Source organism: Nansenia antarctica (genome assembly GCF_963989245.1).
Source record: "Nansenia antarctica genome assembly, chromosome: 4".
NCBI lineage: Eukaryota > Metazoa > Chordata > Actinopteri > Argentiniformes > Microstomatidae > Nansenia > Nansenia antarctica.
The window spans coordinates 24,608,331-24,633,210 of NC_137689.1; the positions used below are offsets into that span (position 1 = coordinate 24,608,331).

Below are 24,880 nucleotides of genomic sequence, written 5' to 3' on the forward strand. Positions count from 1 at the left end.
TTCTGAGCGATTGTTAATTTCAAGGGCTATACCTATTTTCATCCGTGACAACTACATGTTGAATTGTCTGTTGCCAGGGGTGTAGGGGTTCAGGGTTTGTTAGTGAGCCTACTTGTTCATTAAGTGGGGAGGAGTTGTCATGTACTTATACTACCACCTTGTGGGGCATCCGGGTACTGCCTAGTATATATGTATGACGTGTTATGTGTTCCGTGTGGACTAATAAAGTTACCACCACTACAGTAACACGGTCTCCATCTCCTGCTCATTTACTAGTCCAACGCAGGACGGAAAAACGTACGGCGCAAGGAGACTGATCAGTCTTACTTAAACCCCCCCAAAAATGCAATTGCATAAAAATCCAAAAGAAAACAAAATAGATCGGTCTCACCCGCTCCTTGGAGAGATGTGGAACAGCGATGAGCGTCGAGCAGAATCGGCTTGGTCAACCCTTGCGATGACCCTTGCACAGACAACGGTGATAAAAAAGAGTCTCTGTGATCTCCGTGGATAAACCAACTTGATTTCCCCGGATCAATCCCTCAAACCTTTGTCCGTCAGTGTGGTAACCTTAGCCGCTGCAATATTTAAACTGGCGCGACTCGTACATGACTCTCTCCCAAACATTTCTCTCAATTCTCCCTCAAAAAACCTCTCCTCACTTCCTACTCGACCCCTCCCTTATAGCAGACAGGTGCCTCCAAAAGTGCGTCTTCCCCAGATTAACTCATACATTGCCAATGGAATTCGTATAGAACATAGACAAAAACAAATGACATTTCAACAGACATGACATGTTTCTTTTTCATTTACCCATTCCATATATAACTTTGAGGACATTGCATTTCAATAACTCTGAGGGGTAGTGGTGGTCTAGTGGATAGTGAGTTGGACTTGTGATCGGAAGGTTGTGAGTTCAAATCCCGCCTGAAGCCACACCACTACTAGTGTGCCCTTGAGTAAGGCACTTAGCCCTCAGTTACTCCAGGGGGAATGTCCCTGTAATTCGTAATTGTAAGTCGCTTTGGATAAAAGCGTCTGCTAAATGGCAAAATTATTATTAAATTAATAACTCCTTTCATACGTTATTTTCTGGGTAATTAATTATAGTACACTATATATATTTATGGCACATGTGGCAGTGCCACAGATTCCCCCCCCCCCCGCTGGAGGTACCGGGGTCTAAACCCCAAAGTAGGGCTTCAAATTGACAACATTCAGAGTGTCAACCTTTTGTGTCTGGTCGTTCCATTGGACTCGGTAATTCAGGGGACCTAACTTTCTCAGGACAGTGGCTGGACCTGACCATTTGGGCGCGAGCTTGGCTGAGAAGTAGTCTGACGCTTTTGAGAGAGGGTGTGTTCTGACCCAGACCAAATCTCCCTGCAGGAATTGTGCACCTCTCCTGCGGGCATTGTAATATTTGGCTTGTCTGGCTTGGCACACTCCCATCCTCTGTTTGACTTGTTTAGCTATTTCCTGTTGTCGTTCCAGGAGCTGATAGGGCGACTGCTGTGGTGACGGTGCTGTGGCTATGAGCCGCTCCAGTGGTCCCTTCAGAGCCCTCCCCAAAGTCAGCTCTGCTGGGGTTCTTCCGGTGGACTCGTGCATCGCTGAGTTGATGGCGAAGCGGAATTCACGTATCCACCGATCCCAGTTCTTGTGACACCCCTCAACATAAGAGGCGATCATGGTCTTAATTGTTCGGTTTGCCCTCTCTGTGAGGTTCGCTTGTGGGTGGTAGCTGGTGGTGAACTTCTGGGTCACTCCCCAGGTCTTGCAGAGATCGGCCATCACCTGACCTGTGAACTGTGGTCCACGATTGTGGACCAGTTGTCGGGGAACTCCAAACCTGGTGAAGATATCTTCTGTGAGAATGGCGGCGATGCGATGCGCCTTGCTGTCCTTCAGAGGGAACATCTCCACCCATCTGGTGAAATAATCCACCAGCACAAGCAGGAAGATATTTCCCTTCTTGCTGCGGGGAAAGGGCCCCATCAGGTCCAGTCCCAGGGTGTCCCCAGGTTCTTCCACCTGAGTCGATTGCAGAAAGCCAGCTGGCTTCTGGTTGTCTGGTTTGTACTGCTGACAGGTGAGGCAGTTCTTGACGTGAGCCCAGACATCCTTCCGGACGGATGTCCACCAGGCCACTTCCAAGACCCGAAGAAGAGTCTTCAGCCTGCCCAAATGTCCCCCCAATGGATGATCATGGAAGTAATTCAGGAAGCATGGAATCAGACTCTTCGGGACAACCAGCTGGAACTTGTCCCCCTCTCCTTTCACAGGGTTTCGTCGATAGAGTACTCCTTGAATCTTCACGAACCCGATGCGGTCCGACTTGTTAGGAGCCTCCAGGGAGCTGACATCAGGGTCCTTCTCCTGTGCCTCTGCTATCTCAGCCAGCGTCAGCGGTAGATCTGAGATGCAGGGTGAGGTGGCAATGGCTATGTACGATGTTGAGGTCTGAATAGGAGCAACGGCCCTGGATAAAGCATCTGGTACTATGTTCTGAAGGCCTTTCCGGTAATGCACGTTGAACTGGAACTGCTGGAGACGTAACGTCCATCGAGTTAGCCGAGAGGTGGTCTTTGGGCAATTGAATGCCCAAGTCAGTGCAGCATGGTCGGTAAACACCTCAAACTCGGTTCCCTCAAGGTAGTGTCGCCACTTCTCCACAGCCCACACCACAGCAAAATATTCCTTCTCTGAGGTGGAGTAGTTGCACTCAGCTCCTCGGATTCCACGTGATGCATAGGCTATCACTCTTTCTCCATCTTCCGTCGGTTGAGAGAGAACCGCCCCCAGTCCGACATCGCTTGCGTCTGTCTGAACATGGAATGGAAGGGCATGATTGGGCTGTACCAGGACAGGAGCATTCACTAGAGCCTTCTTCAACTGTTCACAGCTTTGTTGACACTCGTCTGTCCAGTCCCACTCCACATCCTTCCTTTTCAGTCTGTTCAACAGGGCAGCTAGGTCCGCAAAATGGGCTATGAACTTGTGATACCACCAGGCCTATAAAAGATATACTTTTACCACACATAGGCAGGGCTACTATGGTCTCAGTCAGTTATTAATCAGAGCCAGCTTCACTTGTCAGAACTCAGTCCAGAGACTTTGTACAGAAACAGACATTCCTCATCAGATTACTGAGCCCTGTAAGACGGCCCTCACACACTTACACACACACACACACACTTACACACACACACACACACACACACACACAAACACACACAATGTACAAAATCATGCACACAGAAACACAAAAACACCCGTCACTCCTGCATTGCCCCTTGCAGCGACAAATAAAGGACCTGTTTGTGGCCTGCAAGCTCTCGCCCCCTTGCTCCCTCTCTCCCTTTTCTTTCTTTCTCCCCCTCTCCTTTATGCTCACTCTCTCCCTCCCTCCCTCCCTCCACCTTCGTTTCCTCTGGGAGGTACAGGTTATTTAATCAGTAACTCTGAGGAGGTGTGCTTTCTGTTGTCTGCCCTGTGTTACAGTGTAGAATCTCTCTCTCTCTCCCCTCTCCCTCTGTCATCCCCTCTCTCCCCCTCTCTCTCTTGACTGAATGGAGAAGTCAGGGGTCCTAGATTCTGCAGTCCCATTGCCTGGCGCTGGGCTGGTTGCCGGGGCGGCTGTTGTCGGGTCAGTGGGGAGACAGAGCGAGGAGGCTGCAGCGGCCAGCTCCAGATTGTTCCGCTATCCATGTATGAGACGCTGGCTACCTCTGGCCTACAGAGAGGAAATATACTACGTTCTGCTGCTCACAGGCCCACTGGTGAGAAAGAGAGAGAGAGAGAGAGAGAGAGAGAGAGAGAGAGAGAGAGAGAGAGAGAGAGAGAGAGAGAGAGAGAGAGAGGAGTGGGCTGTTTGGCAGAGGGGCCTGAGGGGGTTATAAGTTAGAAGCTAATGCTAAGTGTAGGCCTGCATACTGCTGTTATTCAACCAAGTGTGTGTGAAGCCTTTCGTGCAAAATATATATGTTTGTTTGTGTGTGTGTGTGTGTGTGTGTGTGTGTGTGCACGTGCACCTGATGCATTTGTCAAATGGTTTTCACCCAAAAATACTTCGTTTTGTAAGATTTGCATATTTGTACAAATTAGTATTTGTTGTGTTTGTCTCCCTACAGCTGGTGTCTCGGATTCTGAACTTCCTCCTGCAGTTCGTCAACACTATTTTCAGTGGTCACTTAGGCAATTCAGAGCTGGCTGGATATGCATTAGGCTCCACGGTAGGACCTCCAATTCTCAGTAGACAGTGATGCATATTCACAATGATATCCCTAACAAAAGACAGGATTCATTATCATGTTCTGGAGTAGAGACATTATAACTTATGGAACAGACAATACTGACAACAACCCCCCCCCCCCCAACTGGGAATAAGTCTTGGTGTTGTGTTTTGCTTTCTCCTCAGATCATCAACTTAACTACAACATCCACTGGCTATGGCCTGGCCCTGGCCTGTGACACACTCGTCTCTCAGGTGAAAATACAAATACAGGCTAATTTAATGATACATGATTGGGAAGTTTGCGTATGTGTGAGTGTGTAAGTCAAAGGAGCTATCTGTGTATCAAACTTGCTACAATTGTGAGTAGTACAGTGCTTATTAGTGTAAGACGCGCATACAGAATTTAGACTCATTGACAACCAATCTCCATTGCACTGTGCGTCAGGAACCACCCCACTTTCTACTAGGGGCCAGTCAAATTCCATTCTCAGCTAAACCTGCCAAAACCCAAAGTATCTTTGTGTAGAGCTTTTTGCTGTGTGCGCACGTGTTTATGTGTTTCTTGTGTGTAGACCTTTGGCAGCAATAATCTGAAGCGTGTAGGAGTGATACTCCAGAAGAGTGTGTTGATCCTGCTGCTGTTCTGTCTGCCCTGCTGGGCTGTGCTCATCAATGGACAAAATATACTACTGGCCATGTTTCAGCAGGAAGAGGTCGCAAGGTAGGGGTGCTGCATTGACACACACACACACGTGCACACACGGGTATCTGGCTGGAGTCCGTTTTTGATGCCATGGGTTTAATCACGTGTACGCACCCGGTGCCAGAACCAACACCTTGGGAGGGCAGGGGAGCACGCCGGGTGTGTGTGTGGAGGGTGGGTGGGTGCTAGCGGTAACAAGGGTGGGTGTAGCTATGGCCAGCGCTAAATGGATAGACATAGTACACAGACCTATTCGCCTGTTCATGTCTGTTGCTGTTGCGTGAGTGTTTTGGCATGAGAATTATTTGGGCAGCGTGAGAGCTTGAGGCTTGATGCTACGAACACTTGTGCGTGGCGGAACTGCTGCGGCTCTCACGCTTGCGGATTTCTTACTGGCAGCGTGTCTTCTGTGGCTCTAACTGCACAGCGCTACAGCCAGAACCAACACCTTTGTACATTGAGTTTTGCCGGCAATGCGCGGCAACACCTTTGTACATTGAGAACCAACACCTTTGTACATTGAGTTTTGCCTGCAATGCGCGGCAAGCCAAAACATTTGGCAAGAGTCCTAATATCTAGATGGCGTGTGTCGCGGCAGCCAGCGTGAGACACGCTTGAGACACACTCCTCACGCACGCTGTATGGCTGCTCTAACCCGTTAACATGAGGAAATGAAATGCACATGCGCTGCTGAGGTTGCAGTGTATTTGGCCCGTAAAGCATAACACCATTGAAGATAATCATGTGTATTATACAAAAGCAAACACTTTGTTATTGCATTCGTTCCATAACCTAAAATGTATGGTATTTCTAAAGCATTGAATTGACCCTTTAGCAAACAAATGCAACCATCATTTCCATACAGGTCGTAGAGAAGTACAATTTAGACATTGCATATCATTTAATAATTGCATTTCACGTCACGCTGTATTATAATTTAGAGGCTTCTCTCTCACACACACACACACACACACACACACACACACACACACACACACCCTCATCCATATTTTCAAAAACCAGCCACCTTCTGGGAAGTCAGATTTGAGGAACATGTGTGTCTCTCTATCTCAGGATTGCCCAGCTGTATGTGATGGCATTCCTGCCTGCTGTTCCTGTGAGTCAATACTGCCACATTGTGCCCGCGACATAAGGGCCTCTTCTGTCTGAGTGTTCTGTCTGGAGTCTGGTTTGAGTGTTCTGTCTGAGTGTTCTGTCTGGAGTCTGAGTGTTCTGTCTGAGTGTTCTGTCTGGAGTCTGGGTGTTCTGTCTCAGTGTTCTGTCTGGAGTCTGGTTTGAGTGTTCTGTCTGAGTGTTTTGTCTGGAGTCTGAGTGTTCTGTCTGGAGTCTGAGTGTTCCGTCTGGAGTCTGAGTGTTCTGTCTCAGTGTTCTGTCTGGAGTCTGAGTGTTCTGTCTGAGTGTTCTGTCTGGAGTCTGAGTGTTCTGTCTGAGTGTTCTGTCTGGAGTCTGAGTGTTCTGTCTGAGTGTTCTGTCTGGAGTCTGAGTGTTCTGTCTGAGTGTTCTGTCTGGAGTCTGAGTGTTCTGTCTGGGTGTTCTGTCTGAGTGTTCTGTCTGGAGTCTGAGTTCTGTCTGAGTGTTCTGTCTCAGTGTTCTGTCTGGAGTCTGAGTGTTCCCTCTGTATGGCCTGTTCTGTCTGGAGTCTGAGTGTTCTGTAATTTAATTAATTATAATAATGTAATTAATTAATTTTAATTAAGTAATTGTTCTGTCTGAGTGTTCCCTCTGTATGGCCTGTTCTGTCTGGGTGTTTTGTCTGAGTGTTCTGTCCATAGAATTAGAAATGGGTAAATTGGACATGGTCCCTCAGATTATGACAATTAGCTAATACCCCAAAAGATGGCTGACATGGAATTGTAATACATAATTGCTATGGCAAATTCAGAGGCAGCACCATAGCAACTAACTACCATACTGTATTCTTACGCATTACATTGCATTTCATTTTTGTACTATTGGAGTCACTGTAAATCCCCTCATTTTATTACTTTATCAATGCAGGGTTACTTTTTTACTTAGTATTAGTGTTTTTTTGTACGTTTTTTGTATCCGAATGTTGCAATGTCAAAGTTGAGAAACCAAAGCCAAAGAATTTGACTCTTGTACTTGTACAGTAAGATGTACAGTAAGATGTAATACATTATTAAATACACTTAATAGATTCTGATAAGCTTCATTCGAGTGGACATGCCAATGCCTGTTGAGTTGAGGGGGTTGTTAATAACGTGAACTAAAATGTCCAAATTATACACCAAAAGATGGCTGCCAGTACATTCACCATGGAATGTTGATTTGAATGGGCATGTCCATTCTACTCATTCTATTTCTATAGTTCTGTCTTAGGGCGCGTTCGTAAGTTCGCTCTGAGAGCGCCGGAGCTCACACTGGGTTCAACGTCATAAAGGGACCATGTCATTTGATTGGACAAGAGGCATTCCATGAGTGCTGATCAGTTTTCCAAAGTGAATTACAAACGCAGCCTTAGTGTTCTGTCTGAGTGTTCTGTCTGGGGTCTGAGTGTTCTGTCTGGGGTCTGAGTGTTCTGTCTGAAGTAGAGGGTTCTTTCTGGACTCCACCAACTTGTATAGTCTTTTGTGTTCAGTTCTGAGTCTGAGTATTCTGATAACTGAGGCATTAACAATGCCTCTCTCTTCCCGGTCTTCTCACAGGCTATGTTTCTGCACCAGTTGCAGGTAGCTTACCTTCAGAACCAGGTACAGTTTGAGTTTCTATTGTAGTTCTCACCTTACATGTGTATGTAGCCGTACAGGTTATACTAGGACCCTTGAGTACACAGCAAGAGGAGGCGATATATATTTCAACAATCATTTTATTAATAATTTATTTAAAACACATGCACCATGATCAGGATGAGTAATATCAAAAGTATAAAATCAGTCTCTAAGGCAGAGTGGTCAGGCGGCACCAGTCACAGCTACCATACTTTGGTGGGACAACAATAATCTAGGCCCAGTTGGGCTCCCCCTGGTGGAGAGTCCGAATAGTGCTGCTCTAAATGCACACGGCACGCAATAAACAGCCACACTGTATCACTGTAAACACACTGCAAAAATCGTACCACTGCAACTACACTGCAACCATATCACTGCAAAAATCAAGTATGGGGTAGGCTATACCCAATAAGGCACGCGAAAAACTACACACTGCAGCTGGCTCTACTGGTCCTGAAACTACACTATTATCTACAAGCGGGCAGCCGAGACTATGCTTCTAACCAGAACTCTGTCACAAATACTATTACAGCTAAAACTACTGAACCTGGTGGTGAGGAGAGTTTAAAAGGATAACGCCGCCCTCTCAAGGCCCAACCCACAGTCTCGTCCAATCGGGGGAGGAGTGAGAGGGAATCCCAGCACGTCAGTGTTAGTCGCTCAGTCCTGCGACTCTCGGGGGAGGTCCAGGGAGCGGGGCGTTCGTGATAGGCGTCGGTCGATAGATGTTGGTCGTTCCCGAAATCCTCAATCGTCGCTCGGCGTTCCGCAATGGTTGGCTGGTCCGGTGTGCCGTGGGTAGGGGGAGGGGGAGGCAGAATCAGCCGCCAGACACATGCACTAAACAGACAAACACTGGCGTTGCTCAAACCACCCACAAGCAATGGTTGTCGGACTTCACTTTGCTGTGATGATTTGAGGGCGTTGTATGTTTAGTCTCTCGCCGATCTCCACGCTGCCTCAGGGGAGGCTGGTTCATTAGGGGCAATTGGACAATGCCCCACCAAAGGGAGAAGAGAGAGATTTTTTTTCTATGACTTCTAGACAGTGTTGCTTCTGAATATCATAGTCCAATCAGCTAGTGTTCTGTGGAGTATATCATAGTCCAATCAGCTAGTGTTCTGTGGAGTATGTTCCAATCAGCTTCAAGTCCCGCCCCTTTCGGGGCAACTTTCACTCTACGCGAAATTGCACTAGGCTGTTCTCGTAGACTTGCATGTAAAATCTATTTTGGTTACTTCAGGCCATTCGGTCATTTGTCTATGGGGTTTTGGGACATGCACAAAGAATCGTACGTGCTTACGTCATGTCCGGCGTAGCTTTAGACCTGCTTCACCATCGCTATGGCGGCTAGTAATGTTCTGAACAACTCGGTTGAATCTTTAAAAGAAACACCGTTCAGCCGTCGTAGCAACCAGGAGAAATTAACAGTAAAGGAATTAGGACCACCCAGACCAAATTTAATTATAAAGCAAGTTTATACAAAGGCAGGGAAAATGGGAAAATCGTATAACCGAGGATTTAGGAGGATTTCTTTCTGTAAACAAATTGAACAAATGGATTAGAAGGAGGCATCTTTTGTTCCCAACTTGAGGATATTACAACTGGACCTATTACCGAAGTCAAACTTCGTTTGTGGTCGCAATCTCCGCGGCTGTTAGGCTGCTACTGTTGGTGTTTTGCGAAGCCAGAATACACAAACTCGACCTGAAGGTAAGTGAGTCAGCTAAGATAAAAGCTACTTCAAACATTTAGTAATATCGTCAGCATGGTACGTTTTCTATTGTCGTCTTTTAGCTTGTTTGTTTATGTATTCAGCACACGCACACACACACACACACACACACACACACACACACACACACACACACACACTCACTAGAGGGGATGAAGAGGTCTGTACAGGGGGGTAGGGGGGATGAAGAGGTCTGTACAGGGGGGTAGGGGGGATGAGGAGGTATGTACAGGGGGGTAGAGGGGATGAAGAGGTCTGTACAAGGGGGTAGAGGGGATGGAGAGGTCTGTACAGGGGGGTAGAGGGGATGGAGAGGTCTGTACAGGGGGGTAGAGGGGATGAAGAGGTCTGTACAAGGGGGTAGAGGGGATGGAGAGGTCTGTACAGGGGGGTAGAGGGGATGGAGAGGTCTGTACAGGGGGGTAGGGGGGATGAGGAGGTATGTACAGGGGGGTAGAGGGGATGAAGAGGTCTGTACAGGGGGGTAGGGGGGATGAGGAGGTATGTACAGGGGGGTAGAGGGGATGAAGAGGTCTGTAGAGGATGGTAGAGGGGATGGAGAGGTATGTACAGGGGGGTAGAGGGGATGAAGAGGTCTGTAGAGGAGGGTAGAGGGGATGGAGAGGTCTGTACAGGGGGTAGAGGGGATGGAGAGGTCTGTAGAGGTGGGTAGAGGGGATGTAGAGGTGGGTAGAGGTGATGAAGAGGTCTGTAGAGGTGGGTAGAGGGGATGAAGAGGTCTGTACAGGGGGGTAGAGGGGATGAAGAGGTCTGTAGAGGTGGGTAGAGGGGATGAAGAGGTCTGTACAGGGGGGTAGAGGGGATGGCGAGGTCTGTACAGGGGGGTAGAGCTATTCTCATGCTAAAATCAACTGTAAATCCAGATTTTAAAGTTGATATTCTTCCCCGTGGAGCATGCCCCCATAACCTGTGCCCCACCCAAAATGTTTAGCACCAGCCGCCACTGCGCTGCCTGGTCGGCTGGCCCAGTCCGGTGTGCGCTGTGGTTCAGGAGGGAGAAGGATAAAATCAGTCGCCAGACACACACAAAAGGGAAAACCTGCGTTGCTCAACTCGAACACAGGCAAGGGTAGTAGGCTATGACTTCCCTTTACTGTGATGAATTGAGGGCGTTGTATAAAGTCTCTCGTATGGTGTGGAATCGTAGGTCCGTTCCCGTCGTTCGAGCCCTCGATTTCGCCGGTGCGTGGAAGGAAAGTCGGTTTCGTGTAGAACGGAAGCACCGGCATTTATACTCACAATTATGGGGGTGATTGTGATTGAGAGCACCTGTGGAGAAGCAGATAGACGTACACACAAACACTCAGGCCCTGTCCACACCTATACGTTTTTTTGATAAACGTTTTTCGTATATAAAAATATTACCGTCCACACCAGCATGTTTAGAAACAATGTCTGTGTCCACATGCATACGCATGAACGCAATATAAACGCTGTCATTGAGCATTCCACACCAGTAGTCGGCGATATAATATTATCCCCATAGCCCCGCTGGCCAATCAGACGCCTCTGTCTCTCAATGTTCTCGATCATTAACTGCGCATTTATCTGTAAACAGGTTAAAAGTCCAGTTAACAGTGAAAGAACTAGAAGCACTTTGTTCACATCCATTTTCCTCGCTTGTGTAGCCTCGAACACCGTTGCCTGTTGTAAACATAGTAGTTACTGGTGCTAGGATATGACGTTGGAGGGAACAGCAAACAGCTGCAGTGTGCATGATCATAGAAATCTACGCGCATGATGACGTGACGAATACAAAAAGCTCCGTCTATCTCGTCCACACGTCAAAAATATACGCCGAATATACAGCGTTTTTAAACATCTTCACTCTGGCAGGCGTTTTTAAACATCTTCATTTTCAGGGGGCAGAAACTCGTTTGCGTCTGGACGAACCCCCCAAAACGAATATAAAAATCCACGTTTACCAAAAAAAAATATAGGTGTGGACAGGGCCTCATTCACACCACTACACCCTGACACGCCCACTCATTCATACCTGTCATTCCACCCCGCTTCATGTATACAAATACAAAGCAGTCTCTCTGCATCTGCATGTTGTGTGTGTGTGTGTGTGTTGACTAGTCTCTGGCACCTGATATTCAATCTCTCTCTCTGTCTCTCAGGGGATCATTCTGCCCCAGATGTACACGGCAGCAGTAGCAAACATCATTAACTTAGCCGTCAACTACGTCCTCATATTTAGCCTGGAGCTGGGGGTAATGTAGGTGTGCTCTTCCTCTTACTCCTCCTTTTCCTCTTCCATCAACTCATCTTTCTTATCCTCCTTATTTTCTTCCTTTTCTACTACTACTACTTTTGAAATCTTCCTCATCCTCCCGCTATGAAAGGTGTGTCTATTCTTCCTTTATAGTACACACTCCTCTGATACACCATTAAAGGGGCCAGTCACAGAATTGCATATAACAACAAGACCCAGTGGTGACAAATCGTTAAATAGTTTGGTGTGAAGAGGCATTGGGAGTATCAAAAGCCAACAGCACACTTGTTTCCAGTGATTGGACTGCCCCTCTCATTAATTTGAGCCATATTTTCTGTAACACTTGTAGGCCTACCTCTGTGTACATGTGTATATGCATGGTATTTAGAATTTACTTTGTGTGTTTAGTGGCTCGGCTGCAGCCAATAGCCTCTCTCAGATCTCCATCTGTTTGCTGCTGTATTTTTATATCCGCTGGAAAAAGCTCCACTTGAAGACATGGGGAGGTGAGAAACACACACACACACACACACACATATCTCACCAGACCCAATGCAAATATTACATCACAATTTTGGGATAACTGAATGTCCTGGTTTAGTGGGCACATTCACAACAATCCTAAAGCATTGAACTCTGAGTTTAACTCTGATCTTTCTGTAGGCTGGTCCAGTTTGTGTCTGCAGGACTGGCGCTCCTACATGCAGCTTGCTATTCCCAGCACTCTCATGGTCTGCTTCGAGTGGTGGACCTGGGAGATAGGTGGCATCCTTGCTGGTCAGTATGTGTATGTGTGTGTGTGTGTGTGTGTGTGTGTGTGTGTGTGTGTGTGTATGTGTGTATATATAGTACAGTACCAGTCAAAAGTTTGGACACATCTATTCATTCAATGGTTTTTCTTTATTTATATATTATTTCATTGTAGATTAATACTAAAGACATCAAAACTATGAAAGAACACATATGGAATTATAATTATTATATCATTGTAAACAAAAAAGTGTTAAACAAACCAGAATATGCCACCTTTTGCTTTTTTGGTGGTTTTCTACCACATGTTCTAGAGAAGAGAATGCTGGGTGGTGTTCAGTTTCCTTTTCCACTGACACACACACACACACACACACACACACACACACACACACACACACACACACACACACACACACACACACACACACACACACACACCAAGCTGATTGAGAGAATGCCAAGAGTGTGCAAAGCTGTCATCAAAGCTAAAGGTGGCTACTTTGAAGAATCAAAAATATAAAACATATTCTGGTTATGGATAGAACACTCAGACAAAACACCCACGCACTTCACACTCAGACAGAAGATGCCCTTGTGTTGCGGACATTCACTCACAGGAACAGTACGGTAGCCAGGAATGCAATCCTGAGACAGAGAGACATACTGTGTTCCTCAAATCTGACTTCCCAGCATGTTGCTGATTATAAAAAATAGATGAGGTTTAAAATGATGATTTTGCTGGCTGTCACACTGAATGTAATGTGTGTGTGTGTGTGGGTGTTTATTATATGCATGTGTGATTTAATTTATAATCAAGAAGTATAGACTACTTCCATAACCCCCCACACACACACACACTCTGTCTTTTCCTCTAGGTATGTTAGGGGAGGTGGATCTTGCTGCCCAACATGTGTTGGCGGAGCTGGGGGCTATAACCTACATGGTGAGATTAATTTAATTAATTAATTTAGCCATTTAGCAGACGCTTTTAATCCAAAGCGACTTACAATTACGAATTACAGGGACATTCCCCCTGGAGTAACTGAGGGCTAAGTGCCTTACTCAAGGGCACACTAGTAGTGGTGTGGTTTCAGGCGGGATTTGAACTCACAACCTTCCGATCACAAGTCCAACTCACTATCCACTAGACCACCACTACCCCAAGATCCTCCCCCCGTCTCCACATTACTAGGAACTCAACGTGTGTCTCAATGGTAACTGGGGTATTTGTGTACAGTTCCCTTTAGGTGTCCATGCAGCTGCCTGTCTGCGTGTGGGGAATGCCCTGGGGGCAGGGGACACCCAAAGGGCCATACTCACCTGCAAAGTGGCCTTAGTGTTGTCAGGTCAGGCAAATACACACAGACACGCACCAGCACAAGCACACGTGCACACACACACACCTGTGTTTTCAATAACCAGGAGACATGTTTCTGTTGTAGGAGTGCTGGCAGTGTTCCAGGGGATAGTCATCGTTGGCTCCAAGAATGTGCTTGGCTTCATCTTCACGACAGACACGTAAGTGACAGACCATATGTCCAAAGAGAACAGTTTCATTGTTTTTAACCACAGGTCCAACAAAAACGGCCATGTATATAAAAATGCTACTTTGAAAACAGTCAATAGATGATTTATTAGAATATATTTAGTTTTTAGCAGTTTTCTCCCACAGATTCCTTCCTTCTCAACCAATGAGGCCACACTGTGGTTATGAAGACCTGATTTCAGAAGTTAGTTTTCTGTCATTTTGGTATTTCAGAAGTTTGACTCTCTTCTCGTCTACAGGGACATTGTGGAAATCGTCTCTGAGAACCTCAGCGTCTACACATTCGTACAGTTCTTTGATTCTCTTTTGGTGAGTTTCATTGAATTTGGATGTCGTTTAACTGGGATACAGTATCCCCTCATCAGTCCATGGTGTTAATGCAGCACGTGTTCCCCTGATGTGTAAACTGAAGTTGTGTGATTTCATTGCTTTTGCCTCTTAGCCAGGTCGTCGTTGCAATTAACATTGTGTGTGTGTGTGTCTATTCATGTGTGTGTGGTGTAGTGCGTTTGCTCAGGGATCCTGGTGGGGGCCGGGAAGCAGAAAATCGCCGCCATATCCAACCTGATCTGTTATTACGTCATAGGCTTGCCAGTGGGGATAGCCCTGATGTTCGCAACCAAGCTCAGGATCATGGGTACTGCTCTCTCTCTCTGTCACTGTGTTTGGATTCATTGTTTTGTACATTTATGCATTTGTGTGTACAGTGAGATTGTATGCCCAGAATTGTGTGTGTTGGTGTGTCTCAAGAATGCCAGAAATCAGAATCGCTTTTATTACTGTAATACTACTATTATACACAAGAGTAGAATTCTTTGGCTTTGGTTCCTCAACATTGGCATTGCAGCATTCAGATACAAAAAGCCTGAGGCTTCAGTGCCGTTTCCCCGAAGGCAATAGCTTGAACAGTTTCTGATTGGGGTGGCTGGGGTCCCTAATAATCCTGAAGGCCTTTCTGACACACCGGTCCTTGTAGGTGTCGTGGATGGAGGGAAGCTTACATCCGCTGATCTTCACAGCTGTCCGCACTACCCCTTTAAGTGCTTGCGGTTTGGGGCAGGTATCCTGTCAGGATGCTCTCGGTTGGGCCTCTGAAGAAGGCCCCTAGGATCTTAGGCCCTAAGCCAAACTATTTCAACCACCTGGAAGCGTCGACGTTGTGCTTTTTTCACCACCTGGTTGGTGTGTTCATCCTAGGTGAGGTCGTCGGTGATGTGAATCCCCAGAAACTTGATGCTGTTGACCCTCTCTAGCGTTGCTTGGTTGAATTCTCCAACCACTATTAGAGCGGCGTCTGGGTGTCTGTTTTCTATGATGCTGATAGTTCTTTGAGTGCAACGTTCATGTCGGCTTGTGGTGGGATATAAACCCACGCTATGCGTACAACAGCGGTGAATTCTCTCGGTAGCCAGTGCGGGCGGCAGAGCAGCACCAGGCATTCAATGTCCGGGGAGCAGAAAGTTTTGAGGGCATGAACATTTACTGGTTTATACCAGGCGTTGTTAATCATGAAGAATACTCCACCTCATTTGCTCTTTCCCCAAAAGTTACACTGTCCTGCGATGCACAGAGAAGCCCGCGGGAGAGATTGCGTGATACGGTGTAATCACGGATAACCACGTCCCATTCGATTGAATGGGAAAGGGTGTCCAAACCTTTGACTGGTACTGTACATTGTAAATCACGATTAAAAACAATAAAATAAGCAAACTACTGCAATGTTGTTGAGGAGACCTTAAACGGCGCCGCCATCTTGGTACTCTCTGTGTGTGTGTTAATGTGTTGTGTTTTCTCTCTCTCCCTGTCAGGGTTCTGGATGGGTCTGTTACTCTGTGTCGTCCTGCAGTCCTGTTTCTTCATCACAATCATCTTCAGACTCAACTGGCAGAAAGTCACAGAAGAGGTAAGACACCTACCCCTGACTACTGACCTCCCTCTGAATTCTGTGACTGTCGACAGTTGGCTATACTGTGGATGAGTGTTAGCAACATAACCACCTGACTAAATAATCATCAGGCCTTTGATTAGATGGTCTTGAAGACCAAGATTGAATAACACTGCTGTACTAAAATACAGTTGGTGCTGAGAGTTCAAGAGTGCAGGTTAGTTCAGGTCTGTTAAGCCCAAGCGTCACTATCCAGCACGCTACCTCTGTCCACTGGTAAACCAATTAATGTTTGATTTTGTCTGTACATGTTTGATTGGCAGAGGTGTCCTCTTGGAACACGACACAGAGAGAAAGAACATTTATCCATTAGCAAAATCTTGTTACATACAGTTGACAGGAAAAAGACATGTTAGCTCATGGTTAGCTCAGGGTTAGATGGGTTACATTCTTTGAGGCAACCTCACATGCCAACTGTAACCGAGACACGTACTTTAGGACGTCACCAGGGGGTGCTGGTCGAACTATTTTCTCACTCAAGAGCTGTAATGGCCCACGAACCTCATGACCAAATACTAATTCGAAAGGGCTAAAACCCAAGGACTCAGTAGGAGCATCCCTGATTGCAAACAGCAAAAACAGGATGGCCTCATCCCACTCCCTAGGCTGACCCTCAACAAAAGCATGGATCATGTTCTGTAATGTCCCATGAAACCTTTCTATGGCTCCCTGTGATTGAGGATGATACGGTGAGGAAATTCACCCAGACAAAACTTGATGATAAAGTTTGGCCGTGAAGTTGGAACCGCGATCAGACTGAATAGAGCGCGGTAAACCCACAGAGGAAAATAACTTTAACAAATGTTCAATTATAACCTTCGTCCTTATGCTACGAAGTGGAATGGCTTCCGGCGGATACCTGGTGGCGGTGTCTAAGATAGTCAATAGGTATTCATTTCCCTTCTTTGTTTTGGGTAAGGGACCTATGCAATCTATCATGATAATCCGAAAAGGGCTCTTGTACCACAGGTAAAGGTTGTAAAGGACAAACTGGCGGTTTACTGCCCTGTTTCCCCACCACCTGGCAAGTGTGACGTGACTGACAAAACCCCTTTACGTCATTGCGTAGCCCTGGCCAATAGAATTGCCTGCTAATCTTCACTACGGTCTTTTTGAAACCCAAATGACCACTGTACACTGACCCATGTACCAAGCGGAGCACCTCTCCATGGTAACACTGAGGTAGCACTATCTGCTCATAACTAGACCAGTCCTCACTAGCTGGCCTACTGGCTGGTCTCCATTTTCTAAAGAGAATACCACCTCTTACAAAGTATCCCATTTGCCTCTTCCTTATTCTCTCTAGCAGATGTTGCCACTTTCACAATGTATCCCAGTGTAGGATCCTGTTTCTGTTCTCTAACTCGATCAAGTTGATTCAGGGCAGGAGCTCCAGATGCTTCAGAATCGCCTCACTCACATCTAACTCTCCACCATTATCAACCCCACTCTCATAAAAGACTCTGTCTCTTCAGCTAGCTGTAAATCCTGGGGTGGCACAGCAGCGGGTATGTCAGTGATAAACTCTATCCTTTCCTCTACACTCCCAGAGGTCACCAACTGAGGGAAAATGGTGTCACTTAGATCCACCATTGGCTCCTCGTCCAACACTTTCGTAGCCAACCCTAACTTTAGCTAATAGGACTAGCATCGGTGTTTAGCTAGCCTATTTAGCTCCCTAGCCTAAAGCTAATGTGGTTAACTCTCAGTTATCAAACAAACACATTCACAACAATTCACATCCCGGGGGAGCGCCCCAATTCCTGTTCCTTCTGTGGATTACGGATTTATACATTAAATCACCACAGAACTTACATCTTATGGAGAAGGAGACAAACTTTATTGGAAAAAATGAGACCCATAGCGACTTTTATCTCCACGCCGCAAAGAAGTATATAAACTTCGGAACGGCAGCTATTCACACAACGCTGACTGCTGACCTGACGTGGAAAAACAAGCCCCCGGCAGGTAGAATGGACCGAAGGACCATGATCTGTCTCTATCTACTTCTCTCGGGAGACATTCAGCTGAATCCCGGACCAGTCTCAACCAGGCAGGCTACACGTTTGGCCAGAGAGCAGCTATGCCTTTCCCAGGCAAATGTTACTAACGACGCCATTGACGCCATTGTCGTCAAACCGGTCAAACCGGCACCAGCAGCGGACTTCCTGGATTCAGACGAGGCTATCAAAACAAAGGGTAGCTATGCTAACAACATTACCCCCCCACCTAACTTCCACCAGCTATCTAGTGAACACAGAGGCCTCCCCCACCCGGCGACGACCCCCCCCCCCCCCCCTCCCTACCCCACCCGACGACGACCCCCCCCCCCCCCCCCCCTTCTCCACCCGGAGACTCTATACCGAAACCGTTGAACAATGGGCGACCCCCCCCCATCCCCCAATCCTCAACTTGACGATGACCTGAATTGTGACTATTTCCAAGTCAAGGACATGAACTCTCTATTTGGACACAGCAGTAAGGGCCTGCATATTGTTCACCTTAATGTGAACAGTCTTGTGCCTAAACTGGACCAAATCAGAGAAATGTTCCATGACAGCAAGGTTCACATTTTGAGCTTCTCTGAGACCAAGTTTGATGAATCAATCAAAGACCCAGAGATTGAAATAGTTAACTACACAGTCATCAGAAACGACAGGAACAGGTATGGGGGTGGTGTCTGCATGTACATTCACAACGATATTATCTTTAACACCCGGTATGACCTGAATCGTGACAAATTAGAATCTGTTTGGGTTGAAATTATCTTTAACAAAGCAAAACCGGTGCTGGTTGGTACTATCTACAGACCTCCCGATCAGAATGATTTCTATGATATTCTTGAGGGGTGCTTGGATGACGTTGACTGTGTGGAAAAGATTCTTATTGGGGATTGGAACACGGACATGCTCAGAAATGAAGCATCCGTTTTCAGATCCTTCACTAGGTTTTCTGAATTACACGGTCTCCGTCAACAAATTACCAAACCCACTAGGGTGTGTATTTCTACTCAAACCACCATAGATCTCATTCTAACATCGGATGAGTCCAAAATCTCCAAGAGTGGGGTTATTGTAAGTGGGCTAAGTGATCATTACATGATCTTTTGCACTCGTAAAAAACATAAACCCAAGGCTGGCGGTCATAAAACTGTAACCACTAGATCCCTTAAATCCTATTCTAGTGAGGCCTTAAACCATAAACTGGAGAATCAAGACTGGTTAGATGAACTAAAATGCACACAGGTTGAAGAGGCATGGCTAGGTTTCAAAACTAAATTCCTAAATATTATTGACAGTATAGCCCCCATGAGAACCACCAGGGTTAAAGCCCGATCGGAACCATGGATGAATTCGGACATTCTAAATGCTATGAAAGTCAGAGACCTAAAATGCTCTGAAGTTCAAAAATGCAAATCAAAATTAGTGAAACAAAACCCACTTTGAGAAAATTAAAAAACAATGCAACAAACTATGCAATCAGGTAATTACCATGACCAAATCTGCTAAGAAAGAATACCTCGATAACAAAATCGAAGAAAACTTAAACAAACCACGTGACCTTTGGAAGCTACTTAATAGCCAACTAGGTTGCAGTCAAAAACTCAAAACCAGGTCTACAAACATCAGCATAAAATCTGGAGATTCTCTCCTTACAGACAAGCTGGATGTGGCTAAGTGCTTAAACACTTTCTTTACAACCATAGCCACTAAATTAGTTAACAATCTACCACCCCACTCAGGGCGTTATGGTGTAGAGCACATCCGTGCGTTCTACAATAAACTGGGTGTACGCAAAGATGATTTTAAACTCTCCATGATGTCAAACGATGAGGTGTTTAAAAAGCTGGGCGCTCTACACTCAGAAAAGGCCACGGGCCATGACAATATTCCAGCCAAATTTCTAAAAGACTCAGCTGCCTCCATTACCCCAATCATCACCCACATAATAAACCTCTCCATCAAACAGGGACACGTCCCCCTTGACTTTAAAATAGCAAGGGTAACCCCACTGTATAAAAAAGGAAGCAAATTAGACCCAGGCAACTACCGACCTGTTTCTATTCTTAATTCCATCTCGAAACTTATGGAAAAAATAGTTTATGAACAGGTTGATAGGTACCTTACCGAAAAAAATCTGATGTATGAATTTCAATCAGGATTCAGAACATCCCATTCCACTGACACATGCCTTCTCTATTTGAACGACCACATCAACCATGAGGTGGACTCGGGCAAGTACTGCGGCATGGTCATGCTGGACCTCCAGAAGGCCTTCGACACAGTAGATCACCACATATTGTTAGATAAACTGAAAGCAATTGGGTTCGATAGAACATCGGTGAGCTGGATGCAATCCTACTTAGAGGGGAGGGAACAGGTGGTTAGTGTGAACGGAACACTGTCCCCCCCCCCTCCCAGTGACCTGCGGCGTTCCACAAGGAAGCATATTGGGACCTTTACTGTTCCTAATATATGTGAATGACATGTCATCAGCATGTGATTGCAATTTGTTCCTGTTCGCGGATGACTCGGCTCTGCTGGTCTCTGACAGGGACATATTGCAGGTGGAAAAAGCGCTAAGCACTGAACTGAGTAGAATCTGCATCTGGCTAGCTGACAATAAACTATCAATACACCTAGGTAAAACTGAAACCATCCTATACGGATCCCCATCTAAACTCAGAAAGGCTGAACATTTTAAAATAAAAGTGGGTAACATTAATATCACAAGAAAAGAGGATATTACATACCTGGGCTCCATCTTAGAGGCAAATCTTTCCGGAGATAAAATGGCAGCAAAAGTAATCAAAAAAGTGAACCATAGAACTAGATTCTTGTACAGGATATCCTCACTTGTCAGTAAAAACACACTGAGGACCCTATCAGGAGCTCTCATTCAATGTCACTTCGACTATGCCGTAACATCATGGTACTATAGAACCACAAAGGCTCATAAAACAAGACTCCAGACAGCCCAAAATAAACTGGTTAGGCTTCTGCTAGGCCTCAACCCTAGGACACATCTAACCGCTGCTCATTTTTTGAGCCTTGATTGGCTACGAGTAGTTGACAGAGTGCAGCAGCTTGCACTGGGCCTGGTCTTCAAGATACGCTACACCACAAAGACACCCAAGTACCTGTCAACATACTTCCAAAAAGTGAACAACGTCCACACATACAACACCAGAGGAAGCTCCACGAACCACGTTCAACCGCGGTGCACCACAAACAAGGGGTTAAACTCGTTTGCAAACTATGCAGTAAAAATGTGGAACGCCCTTCCTATAATCTTAAAGGAGTGCAAAACACTGCCCACCTTCAAAACCACTCTCAAAAAACATTTACAGGAGGCTGCAATCCGTAACTGGACCCTCTAAATCAAAAATCAGATTAAAAGACCCGAACTACCCACTGTACATACTTTGTGTTTTGTCCCCCGCCCCCACCTGTGGTGTATGTCCCCACCTGTCCTACCCGCTGTACATACCTTATGTTTTGTTGTATTGTTCTTCCCATGATGGATGTATGTTTATCTTGTAGATAGTAATAGTTATTTGTCTGTATTATCTTGTAGATAGTACTAGTTTTTTTTGTCTGTCTTACATGTAACGATAAATTGAGAATCAAGGACCCCAATTGAAATAAGCCAGTGGCTTTCTTGGGTTTTTATCCTGTTAGTTGACCTTGTATGTAATATGTACTTTCATGTACCTACTTCTGCAAATCTTCTAATAAAGTTTTCAATCAATCAAAACCCAACAGCTCTGCATGTACATTGAAATCCAATGGGCTCGTTCCCACACAGGGCCGAGGCCGGACACAGGTGTGTAGGTTAGCTCAGGGTTAGATGACAGCACCCAGGTAGATGTTAAGCAGGGAAATGGCTTACCTTGGTCCGAAGGTCCGTGGCATGGTCCGTGTGGGTGTACCGGACAGCTCACACGATAGTTGGCAGGGTGTCCCCTCCCGTTTAGTATATATCACATACTGTATAACGAAACAACGACAACAAAACAAAACCGGACACGACACGACTTCGGGGGTAATTCCACAGCTCCAAACAGTAATAATAGTCTCTTAATAAATCCTCAGGGGTTCTCTTAGATATGGCGTCTCAATCAGTTATTCTCTCGCTTCTCTCTCGTTCCTCTCTCAACTCTCTCTTCTCTCCCAGGTAGGAAATGAGCACCTTTCAAATACCTTTCGAAACCCGCCAACAGGCAAGCCACTCCCCCTTGTACCCCGGGTAGTCAATCATCAACCCCCCTGAGCTTACCATGACAAACAGGAATAGTTGGATCGTGACACTACAAACACACACCTTTGATGTACATTGAGTTGTGCCTTCTTTAGATACGACATGTGTGCAGTTTAAGTGGTCAGGATATAGTCAGGAGTGATTAGGCTGCGTATCACGTTAGTTAGTATTAGTATCACGTTAATGTTCATTCTTATTAGATCTTCAGCATATTGCCAGACCTTGTCACATCAATTATTCAATAGTTTTTCTTCCACCTCATGGGTCTCTCACTGTCCCCAGGCACAGGTGCGTGCTGGAAAAAGTGTGCCAGTCACGTGTGTGCCAGCAAAGCCTCTTATTGGACTGCCAATGATTGACAAGCTGCTCCCAGAGGGATCAGCATGCCCTGAGCCAATGCTTAGCACGGATACGGTGAGGGAGAGTGTGTGTGTGTGTGTGTGTGTGTGTGTGTGTGTGTGTGTGTGTGTGTGTGTGTGTGTGTGTGTGTGTGTGCAGAGCAGTGACTTAGTAAACGTGTCTCTGATATGTGCCCAGTGAGTGTGAATGTGAGTGACAATGTGCTGTGTGAAAGAGTGTTCAATCCATTATCTTATCTTGATGTTGTGTATGTGTGTTACACTACAGACCGAGAGTGATGGACCTAAACCTGCTGGATACAACCCTGTGAGCACCAGTTATCAGGAGCTAAATCAGGGGCTGGGGGCAGGGGGCACCAGTAAGGGGAAGGATGAGGGGGGTGGGGAGGCCCCTGGCGTGGTGCAACCCGAAGTTCTGCTCTCAAACACACAGCTGGTCCTGCGGAGGGGTCTCACCCTGCTGGCCTTACTTCTCATCCTGGCCGGAGGGGTCGCCGTCCATGTCGCCTTTCCTCCTCCAGAGCCCCGCTCTAACACTAACATCACCCCGGACTGGGCCAACTACTCCACCCCCACCCCCATGCTGGACCTTACCTCCTCCCTTTGAGAGGGACGGGGCAGGAGGAGAGGAGACAGACACTAAGGAAAGGGGTGGGCTCTGTTGGGGCCAATTACTATTATATCAACTACAGAGATGAGTGGCTGGGACTTGCCCTGTGTTGTTGGGCTACTGGTTGCTGCAAGACACACTCCAAATCACCTCACCAGCAAACCTACTGGGGAGAGGAGAGCCGACGTACCCCCCATCCCCACGCAAACCTGCTGGGTAGAGGAAGAGCCTGCATGTCCCCCCACCCATGACCAAACTGATTGTGTTCCTCTTTAACTTTACTGTCAGGCAATAGATGAGAAATCAGCTATCATCATCATCATCATCATCATCACTGTGCTCTCATTGCTTTCTGTTTTTAGAGTTTGACATCTGTTGTTTCAAGTTGTTGTTTCCGAACATACAGTATGTCCTGTTGATCATTACCTCATTTGATACATACAGTAATTGTAACAAAGCTCTGCACATTTTTTTAGAAGTGTTGACTGAATGAATGTAAATGTCTGATGAACACTCAATGACAGTGTTTCCTATTCTAAGTATGACACTGTACGTTTGTATATGCCTGACCTCTACTGTGCACAGACAGTGACATCACTGCTTGTACATTGCGCGGGTTAGACCTCTGCATTCTGGGATGTCAGATAATGACAGTGAGGTGCTGCAATGGCCAGCTTCTCCAGAACATGGAGGTTGGCATTGACCAATGAAGAACTATAATGAATAAATGACGTCATTTGACTTGTGGGTGGTTGTCTGTCAACATTTATTGACCTATGAAACACACCAACATTGCTATGTATTAAACAAGAAAAGAAAATGGGCATCTGTACAGTACATTGTAAAATTAGTTCCTTTGGTTTGAGAATAACATTACACTCACAATTTAAAAAGGTATCGACACCTTTTTCACTGACTTTGGATGAAAAAAAGTAATAGTTTTTTTTCCACATACAGTAGAATGAATACAGTCCTTAAACAGAATTAAAAAAAAACAGCTACACATGTTTCCTATCTGCAACTCTACTTCTGAATGTGTCGCTGTATTAACAACAAGATAAAGCATTAGGTCTAGCATTGACTATTGGGATAGAACCGTATAATTCTAGCTCACGTAATGTCTAAGTCCATTTTGCCATTGTTGGTATTTGGGAAGGAACTTCTGGGAGGCAAGGGCTTGTTCGTTTTTTTTAGGGGGGGTGCCCTCTCGCTCATCCTTCTCATCAGACATTGTCTACCTGCAACAAGCTTGTGTATTAGAAGTCTGTAGTCAAACACCTTCCACTTGAATTGTCACTTTTTTCTCCAACAGAGCATAGGCCAACATTACTAGGGATGCACGATATGCATTTTTTCCAACCGATACCGATAACCGATGTTTACCCGCTTCTCGTGGCCGATAACCGATATGAGAACCGATATGAGAAGAGATATAATTTCACAGTTGATAACCTGTAGACAGCACACCTGAAAGTAGTGAGCAAAGATTGATGATTTAATATTCCATAGTGATCTCACCAAATCTAACTTACATCACTATTGTTAACACAACAAAGAGAACACTTCTGACTCTTCAAATGTTCATTTATTTTAAAAAAAGGAAATACATTTCAACATTGTTGAAAATCACATCACACTCGCTAGTCAAGCCAAACTATTGCAATGCATAGATTGGGTGAGTAATCCCCACTGTTACCTAGTTAACTATACCACTACTTTACATTGTTACCTAGTTAACTATA

General features: G+C 45.9%; 2 protein-coding genes across 2 annotated transcripts in view; both read left to right on the plus strand.

Moving 5' to 3' along the window:
• LOC308156565 (unconventional myosin-VIIa-like) overlaps positions 1 to 24,880 on the plus strand; it is a gene marked incomplete at both ends in the record, with an annotated part of 292,311 nt that overhangs the window by 200,997 nt on the left and 66,434 nt on the right. The window lies entirely within an intron of this gene.
• On the plus strand, positions 3,551 to 23,879 carry LOC308156566 (multidrug and toxin extrusion protein 1-like). The gene is made up of 17 exons (XM_080529938.1): positions 3,551 to 3,782; positions 4,134 to 4,235; positions 4,421 to 4,489; positions 4,810 to 4,958; positions 6,015 to 6,057; positions 7,628 to 7,672; positions 11,570 to 11,667; positions 12,073 to 12,170; positions 12,328 to 12,441; positions 13,293 to 13,360; positions 13,655 to 13,763; positions 13,860 to 13,935; positions 14,203 to 14,272; positions 14,468 to 14,600; positions 15,772 to 15,866; positions 22,452 to 22,583; positions 22,797 to 23,879. The coding sequence occupies exons 1-17, from the start codon at positions 3,573 to 3,575 to the stop codon at positions 23,133 to 23,135; spliced, it is 1,950 nt and encodes a 649-aa protein (XP_080386064.1). The 5' UTR covers positions 3,551 to 3,572; the 3' UTR covers positions 23,136 to 23,879.